General features: G+C 56.7%; 1 protein-coding gene across 1 annotated transcript in view; it reads right to left on the minus strand.

Moving 5' to 3' along the window:
• The window catches only part of PDE2A (phosphodiesterase 2A), a 95575-nt gene extending 91308 nt beyond the window's left edge, over positions 1 to 4267 (minus strand). Inside the window, exon 1 of the mRNA XM_087868133.1 lies at positions 652 to 4267. Coding sequence (XP_087724259.1) covers positions 652 to 722 — 71 coding nt within the window. The 5' untranslated portion in view covers positions 723 to 4267. The remainder of the gene's footprint in view (positions 1 to 651) is intronic.
• Positions 4268 to 9280: the final 5013 nt, after the last annotated feature.

Raw genomic sequence — 9280 nt, forward strand, 5'->3', positions numbered from 1 at the left:
CATGTGGACACACATGAGGCTGCTACACAGGGGCTTCATTCCACCAGCCCCATGGCTCTCTCTGGGACAGGTGTTTTGGGGGTAAAGTTGCCTAAACTGGTGGCCATGAATCCCAATCCCATGAAAGGCAGTTGCCCCAGACCCTCTTCTGTTCCAGCGCCACTCTTACTCATTCATATTCATGTTTGTTTTCTCCCTTCCTCGTTCTCTCTTTCACACACACACACACACACACACACACATGCACACACACACACACACATACACACACGTGGTCCCAGACATCTCATCTTTCTCCAGGGTTCTGAATCAGTTTATCTCAGCCCCCCCAGAGCTCCTTGGAACTCCCTGCAGACCTCTCCCACCCCCAGCCCCTGGAAGGATAATTTACGTTCATTACCAACCCCTCCCCCAGCTCCTTCTATGGGACCCCAGCCCCATCACCCCCTAGGTTGATGCCGGACACCCCCAGCCCTGTGCAGAGGCCCCCCAGGCTATAGTCCAGCAACCGGGCACCCAGGAGCAGGATCGATCCTCCCACGTGGCTCAGCTCCACGCCAAGCCCAGCTCCTCACAGGCACTCCCAGAACCCTCGTCCATGGTACGTCTTGCAGCCACTGCCCCAAACCCTAGCCCCTCGATAGTACTCACGGCTCTGCCGGTCGCGCTGCCGGGTACTGCTGGCTCCTGCAGAGGATGGAGTGGCCGCACGCCTGCCCCATCGCTCCTCATCGTCTGCCTCCCCAGCCAGACTACGGTGGCACCTCGCCCTGTCCACCCTGCCCGGGGTTCCAGGCAGGGTGCCTGGCCCAGTAGGCACGGGGACCGAGAGCGGTAGCCTGTCCTCAACTCAGCCTGGACTCAATACCCTGAGACAGTGTTGCCGCTGCCCCAGTCGCTCCCACCTCTCCTGCTGCCACTGCCTCTGCCGCTAGGCTGGCTCCGGGGAGGAGGTTGGAGCAGGTCTGATAATGCAGAAGGGGGAGGGAGGAGGGAGGAGGAACAGAGAGGCCCAGACAGAGAGGGAGAGAGGGAGGGAGGGGTAGAGAGAGACTCTGGCTGGGAGAGGAAAAGAAAGACTCACGCACAGAGGAACAGAGACAGAGAGACACAGACAGGAAGGAGAGAAATACATGAAGGAGAGAAGAGAGGGATCAGAGCCTGAGAGAGATCAAGATGGAAATATAAAGAGATCGGAGAGGCATAGGGAAAACACATACAGAGGAACAAAGACAGAAAAGAAAAGAAAAGAAAAGAAAAGAAAAGAAAAGAAAAGAAAAGAAAAGAAAAGAAAAAGAAAGTAGTGATGGAAAGAGAGAGAGAGAGAGAGAGAGAACAATAAAGAGAGAAGCAGATAGAGGAGCCCAGAGAGGTATGAGAATGAAGGATTTGCACTGCGCAGGGACTAGAACAGGAGCTGGTGATGAAGGGTGGATGGATGGGACCCATCCCCTGTGCTACCCCATTATAAGGCCCTCAGGGTCAGGAGACACTTCTGAGTCCTCCGCAAGTATGGGAGGGCCAGGCCTCTAGACAGAACCAGCTCCTCTGGGCTCCCTTACTGAGTTTGTACCATGCCCTGGGATACATTCACAAGCATGGAGGTGGGCACGCAGGGGGCTCTGGGTGCTTTTGCTAACAGCCTTTGGACTCAGAGCCTTGTCACAGAGTCCACCTGTTGGTGGCTCTGCTTAGTCGGGACACTGTGGGACCTGATGCTGAAGCATGCACTTTTTTTGGTTTGTTTGTTTTATTTTTAAGTAATCTCTACACCCAACATGGGGCTCAAACTCACAACCCTGAGATCAAGAGTCACATGCTCTACTGACTGAGCCAGTCATGTGTCCAGAAGCATGAACTTCTACTAGGAGTTGTGGGCACCCAGGCCACAGCCTGCCCACGTGGTTTTCACTGTCCACGGGCTATGGGCCCTGATGCCAGAGAGGACTCCTCAGGAGGAAGCCTTAACCCAATGGAATGGGGTCATTTTAGCAATGGGACAAGTGGGGAGTTGTCTCAGTAGAGAGCCTGTTGACCTAAAAGAAAAAACTCCACACTTTGAGGCAGGAAATGGGGGTTCAAATGCTGTCTCCTCCACTAACTTATTCATTCATTCACAAACACCTACCATTGGCCAACTTCATTAGATGTGACTCAGACTGTTCCTTGCCTTAGAGAAGCACCCAATCAAGGTGTGTCTGTGTGTGTGTGTGTGGGGTTACGACTCGTAGTGTGACGGAAGCACAGAGTCCGTAGTACCCAAAGAGGGCCCCTGGCTCAGTCTGGGATTGGTGAGCATTTCTGTAAGAGAGGGTACAAGCTGGGTCTCTAAAAGACCCCAGGAGAAGGGGTTACTCATCACTAACCCTGCCCCGCACACCAGGATCCAGGCTGCAAAGCCCATGAGACCGAGTGGAAACCTAGCCCCTGTTAATGGGCACGGGGGTGCACAGTGATGGTGGGATGGACGGGAATGACCCAGCTTGTGCACAAGGCCTGTCCAGGCTGACAGAAAGCAGTTTTCTCAGGCTTAGGAAGTGTCAGGAAAGAAAATGTGAGGGAGATCTGCTTCCCGCTGTGGTCCCAGAAGGTAGAATTTCAGACGTCTGAAAGCTCTGGTTGAGCGGCTTTCTCAGCTTGACCCGTACCTGGGACCTTGCCGCTCCATGCCTGCCAGCTGGGAAGGCATTTTTCAGGCCCAGAAAGCCCAGGCCCTGGCCGGTGTCCAGACTTGGCCTCTCACGGTTCCCCTCCACGCCCCATGGAGCCCAGCAGTAAGAAGCTGAGTCAGAGGTGTTCACAGGAGGGCATCTCCCCGCCCCCAGCCCCAGGCACAGGGGAAGCAGGTGCCCTGAGGCCTCACCTAGCCCTCAGCTTCCTCTCTGCCCTCCCACCCTGGGAATGATGGTGGAGGCCTCATCTTCAGAAATCTCCTGGGAATATACTCAAGTAAGTCAGGTAGGAGGGAAGGTCTCCTCCCATCCCACTGCCACAGCTGCCCCAGAAGTAAGGAGTCTGTAGAAAGGAGGTGCAAGATCCAGGACTACTGGGTCCTGGGGTACTCCAGGACACAGCCAGGCAGGTGGAAGTTCAGATCCCAGCTCTGCCATGTGCCCTGGGCAAGTTATTTAACCTCTCCGAACTTCTATTTAGTTCGCTCATCTGAAAGGAGAGGTCACAATTTACAAGCTCAAAGAGTTGTAAGGCTTTGGAAATGTCTGTAAAGTTCCCAGTAATGAGCCGTCTTCCTCCATTCCCGTCCCCTGAAGAGGTTGAATTGATGGGGCTGAGGGAGTAATGGCCTCAAATGTTGGGGTGGGGGCTCCTGTTGGGCAGTGCCGGGATGAGGGGATGCTTCTGAAAGGGGAGAGGGCCGGAGGGTCCCTGGCCTGCTCTTGCCTCCTGTCCGCTCTTGCATCCTGCGAGGTGTGCACGGCAGGAACCCAAGGCCCCGCGCGATCACCGCGAAGCCCCGCCCCGCCCCGCTGCAGGCCCCGGCCGCTCTCCCGGGTGCTGATCACGGCGTGCCGCGCTCACAGGCCCTGGCCCGCCCAGCGGCAGCCGGTCGGCGGACACCGGTTATTGCTAGTTGGGGGAGCTGGCGGGAGGTGAGAGGAAGCTGGGAGGCGGGTGGCCGCCCAAAGCGCCGGGAGGATGCAGCCTCTGGGATCCAGCCTCCGCCCTGCGCCCACTGCCTCGCGAGGACTGCAGGCTCCAGCTACCTCCTCACTGCCAAAGACGTCGGCTTCTTCTCAGCGCCCTCTCCCGCCTCCTTCCTGCTCGGCTGTTTCCCTCCCACCTTCCAGACGGCCCCTCCTCTGTCTCTCTCCCTGGCTCATCCTATCTTTGCCCCCTCAACATGGGTGCTCCTCGCAGGAGCACCAGGCCCTGTCTCTCTTCTTTCTCCACCCCACCCTCAGGGAGTTTGGAGCCTTCCTCCAACGCACCAACACGGAGTGCCCCCTGAGGCCCAGTCTTCTCCCCGGGGCTTCAAACCTCCAGTACAGGTTGCCTCCTGGACATCTGTGGGAACATCCCAGAGGCTCCTCACACTCAAATATTCAACATCCAGCATATCTTTTGTCTCTATCAAAGGCATCAGCAAACTTCTAATGGCGTCTGGAAACTTCAAAGTCGCTTTGCCTCTTCCTTCTCCTGCACTTCCTGTGTCAAATCTGTCGCTGTCAGTTCTCCCTCTGTAACCCTCACATCTATCCACTGCCTCCATCCCTCTAGGCCCAGCTTCCTTCCCCCTCCTCTGGTCTTTCTCCAGCCCCCTACCTCAACTCAACCCCTCTATTCCACTCCACCCTGCACAGACTCTCTATCTAGCTGGTCATGTAACTCTTCCTCAAAACCCTTACATGACTCCCCAGTGCCTTCAGGATAAAGGCCGAGCTCCTCAGCCTGGTATTGGAAGTCTCCGATGTTCAGCCCGGACTGACCTCTCCACCTTCTGCTCCACACGGAGCAGGGTCTAGTCCCTAAGCAAGTGGCAGTCCTTTCTTCCTCCTTGACTTGGTACCATCTGGCTCCCAGGCTGACTTCCCACTCCTCTTGCTTTTCTCTGCCCATCCCAAATCCTGGCCTATCCTTCTTGGATCAGTTCAGCACACGCCCTGCCCTCACCCACAGGAGACAGGGTAGGCAGGAGGGACCATTGGGTTCTGGGCTGAGCAACCCTTGGCTGCCTCCCTCTTCCCTGTCATCTGTCCCACCGCTCCACCCCCTGCTCAGGGCCACCTCATTTCTTCTACTGGATCACACTCCCCTCAAGGACAGGCCAAAGTCCTATTCATCTCAGCCCCAGCCTCAAGCCTTCAGGCAGCCTCACCAGGTAAGAGTGAGAAATGCTGGGGAGAGTAGGAAGGAAACACAGGTGACTGTGGAAGTGCGAGTGTGCTTGAGAGCTCAGCGCAGGGTCACATCAGAGCAGGCCCTCAAGAAAAGGCTGCAGGTGGATGGCGTGGGGGGCCCTCACTGCCCCGCTCTGTGGGAACCACCGCCCACCCCTGACCAAGGGCAGACTGAGGCCATGGAGTATCCCTCAGCCTTCTCGGGGGAAGGCTGGTAATTGGCGGAACACGGATTTCACGGAGGCTCTGCCTGAAAACCCCTGGGTGCCTCCCTCTGGCTGGGAGCCAGGATGGGCCTGCATCTGAGTCTTGGCAACTAAAACCCAGGGGTGGAGGGAGTGGGACGCTCAGAGCTACCTCACAGCGCTTCTCTGCCTCCCACTTAGCCAGGAAGATGCCACCTGTGATTCTAAGGACAATAGCTGAAGGAGCACCAAGTCCTCACCAAGGGCCTGGCATAGTTCCCTGCGTTCCCACACTGAGCACAGACCCCATCACACCATGTGTGACAAGGCCCCTGTTGACAAAGGAACAAAAGCCACCCCAGGCTCCAGACTAGCTCTAAGGTGGTGTGGCTTCTTCAACACCTCAGGAAGGTGGCTTTGGGGACACAGAGCTGAGGGTTGAGGCACTGTGTGGGCCTGCTTCAGGTCCAGGATCAGTCAGAGCTGCCCTATGAAAGAAGGGGTGACCTGACACAGGGGTAGGAAACTCCCCATCCCTGCTGGCAGGGGAATGAAGTGGTGGAGCCAATGGTCAGTTCAGGAAGGGGAGAGGCAGCCAAAATTCAGCCCCTCAGCCCAGAACCCAGTGACCCTTTCTGTCTCCACTGCCCTGTGGATTTGCTTGGGGGGCAGGAGGTATTGAACTGGCCCATGGAGGATGGACAGATTTGGGATGCACAAAGAAAAGGAAGAGAGGGAAGTCAGCCTGGGATGGGGCTAGACCAGACGCTTGGAAGTGCTTCTGCCTAAGGTCGAAGTCCTCTCCAGGAGTATGGACCAGACAGCACAAGCTGCCAGAGCCAGTGCAACCCAGCCCCTTATGGGGCACAGAGGGGGGAACAGGCCCGGGTCACACAGTGAATACAAGGCAGGGCTCTAGACCTAGGACCAGGGACTCCTGGCCACTGCCTCACTCCACTCCCTCCTCCTCTTTGTAATTCTCCACCGCTCCCTCCTCCTCCTCACCTCTTCCACCGGGGCACAGGACTAGGAAAGAAAGCGTGGATACAGCTCGTGACCCTGGGGAGGCATCCGCAGGAATGTGGCATTTCGGCAGGGATAGGTCTGAACAGACGTGGCCCCTGTGGCCTCATCCTCTGGGGAAGGTTTTACTCTCCCTGGGGTTCTGGCCCCAGCAACCTCACCTCCACCATCCTCCAATGCAGCACAACAGGATCCTCCTTCCAGGAGGCCCTGAGCGACCCACTCAGCCCTAATCTACCTCTTCCCCCTTAACTCCCCGCACCTGAGTGGGGGCGGGAGGGGGTGTGACTCAGTGGGATAAAGGCAGCTGCTATATTTGAATGATTACATAAGCCAGGAGGGAGGCAACTGCACTGTGACTCCATCAAGGTCGGTAGACAAGCTGAGGCTGGGCCCGGGAGGCAGGGTCTCCTCCCTCCATCACACAGCTCCAGCCTGGGCTTGGACAGGACTTTCCAAGGACCTGGGATTTGTGAGGGTTCAATGCTGGACTGTAAGGGAGGGCCTCCCTAGGGCTAACCATACTAGAAAGGCTTTGTTCCCTCTCCACCTTCTTAGAAAAATAACCCCCTGGCTTCTAGAAACCCTAAGGCCAAACTTACACTAAGCCCCAGAGCCTCCCCGTGAACTTTCTCCAGAAGGAAAGACAGAACTGAAAACACAGTTTGCCACTGACTTAGAGTGCCTGCTGGGGAGGGCACAGGGCATGAAGCTTTGGCTCACCCACACCATCTGGGAAGGACCTGTGTTCCTTCCCAGCCACGCCGCTCATTAGTCACCTGACACTGTCTTGGTTTGTTCATCTATAAAAAGAGATCTTCCTCATGGGGTTGGTTGTAAGGATTAAATGAGAGAACACGGGCAAAGCCTTAGCCCAGGAGGTGCTGGGGGATGCATTGTGGCTTCTCAGCATTGCCATTTGCAACACTGTCATCGCCAACACTAAGGACTGGCTGGAGACCTCCCAGGTTGGAATGACCCCTTTGTGCCAGTGATCCCTGAGCCGGGTGGAAGGGGGGAGCCCAGAAGACAGAGCTGATGTCTCAGAGTCAGGCGCCTGGCCAGACTTGCTGTGTTCCCCTAAGCAAGTCCCTGCCCTCGCTGGCCCTCAGTCAATAAATGAGCCTTCAGGTATGAAAGACCCTCAAGGTCCCCAGCTCTGGAGCTCATGTTTGCAAGAGAATCCACCCTCCCCTGTTTCAGATTAGTGACTTGTGGCATTGGAAGCTGGGATGCAAGTACAGATGGTCAGGGTGGGGGTATCCTGGGCTGGCATGAGCTGGGGGTGGGCGCCAGCACAAGGCCCATCTCCTCAGAGCTGCTTGGCAGCTCCTAGGAGGCCTTGGGGGGCCCCTAGGAGGAGGAAGGCTGTGCCCACCCAAGCTGTGTTACCATGACGCTGGTCTCCATGGTGCCAGGCACACAGCCCTCCCCTCACCCAGGAGGAGGGGCTGACATGACAGGATCTGGAGACTCAGGCCCTTGGGTCCCCTAGGCCTGTCCCTTTGTCCCCATAAGCCCCCGTGAGGTCCCCAGGAGGGAGGGCAGGGAGGAAGCACAGTTTCTACCTCAGAGGGTCGAAAGAGTGCCGAGAGGACTCTGAGTGACTGAGGCACAGGGAGAGAGAGACAGGAGCAGAGAAGTGGCCGAGAGGGAAGGATTGAGAAGCCAAGGAGACAGACGGAGGGAAAAGTGGGTGGTGGGGAAGAAGGGGTGGGAAGGAAGACGCCGTAGTCAGGGAGTGGGATGGCCTCCCGGGCTGACAAGGGGTGGGAGGGCCGTCCAGCCCATCTCTTTGGTCTCCGTGTTTTGAGGTGGTTGGTGGTGGGAGGACAGAGTGGAGGAGGAGGAGGGTGGGGGCAATTTTCCTAGAGAGCTTTGTTGTGGGGGCGCTCAGACACGTGCCGCGTGCGCGAGCATATCTGGAAGTGCCGGCACGTGTGTACAGGGCACGAGTGCGTGTGCGGCATGTGTGCACCCGTGCCACTGTGTCTCCAGGGTGATAAATACAGCAGGAGGAGCTGTAACCAGGGCAAAGAAAATGCGGAAATTTCCACAAGCTGAGAGTGGCATGGGAGAGGGGACATGCCAGGGCTGCACCAGCTTGGGCTGACCAGGGGGCCCTGCTCTGGTTGCTCCTCCCTGGGCCAGTCCCTAGCTGGGGGCAACTGACCTGGGCATAGACACGCATACTCTAAGTGCACACAGGATGGAAGAACAATCCTGAAGAGCTTCCTGAAGGAAGTGTCATATTGGAGGTGAGGTTGGGAGGTTCAGACCACCTGTACTAATGTGTATATGTGTGATAGACAAACAGTCCCCAGATTAGGGCCTGGATCACACTTGTTCTGGTGGGGGAAGACCCCAAGGAGCCCATTTGACTGGGATAGGGTTACATTTAAGGGGCAGGAAAGGCAAAACCCCCAACACCAGACGCATGGGGGATAGGCCCCGGGGCACTGAGCTGCACCCACAATGGGCTGCTCACTGCAGGGTCACATCACCTTGCCCCTGGTTCATGCTGTTCCCTCTTCTGAAGACACCTTTCCCTCTTAATTCCACCTGCAGAAATCTGCTCATCTTTGTAGCCTCACATCTTCTGTGGAATCTTTCCTGATCAATACCCCTGCCGGAAGGGCTCCCTCTTCCCCCAACCCAGCATTTACTTATCTGCTCCCCCTCGTGTCCAGCAAAGCCCCGCAAACAGTAGGTGTTCAACAAGTGCTTGTTGAAGTAAAAGATTTTGGGCCTGGAGAAGACTCTGGATGCTATGTCTCCGAAGACATGTTTGGGAAGGGGATTATCAAGGGACAGTGCTAGGTACTTCACACATATTAGCCCATTTAATCCTCCCATTAGTAGGTACTATTAATATCTCCAAAGCAGATGAGAACAGTGAGGATCAGAGACCTCAGGAACTCAGCCAGGGTTCCAGAGCTTATACATGGGAGCATTGGCATCTGCCCAACTGGCATCCACACCCATGTTTTTCCAAAACAGCAAGCTGTGGGCAGGGGGCTCGGGAGCCTCCAGAGCACGGGGCCAGGTGAGAAAGCCTCAGCTCCAGGCCCCTCCCCAATCCCTTGGGTCTGGGGGAAGGAGGAGGCGGGGCCCATCTTCCCTTCCCCTGTCCCATCGATTTCCTGCAGAGCCCGGGGGTCTCCCGAGGCCTGGAGGCCCTCCAAGGCTGCTGAACACTTTGCAGGGTGGGCAGGT

Source organism: Ursus americanus, chromosome 16 (genome assembly GCF_024610735.1).
Source record: "Ursus americanus isolate L20-20 chromosome 16, mUrsAme1.1.p, whole genome shotgun sequence".
Classification (NCBI taxonomy): domain Eukaryota; kingdom Metazoa; phylum Chordata; class Mammalia; order Carnivora; family Ursidae; genus Ursus; species Ursus americanus.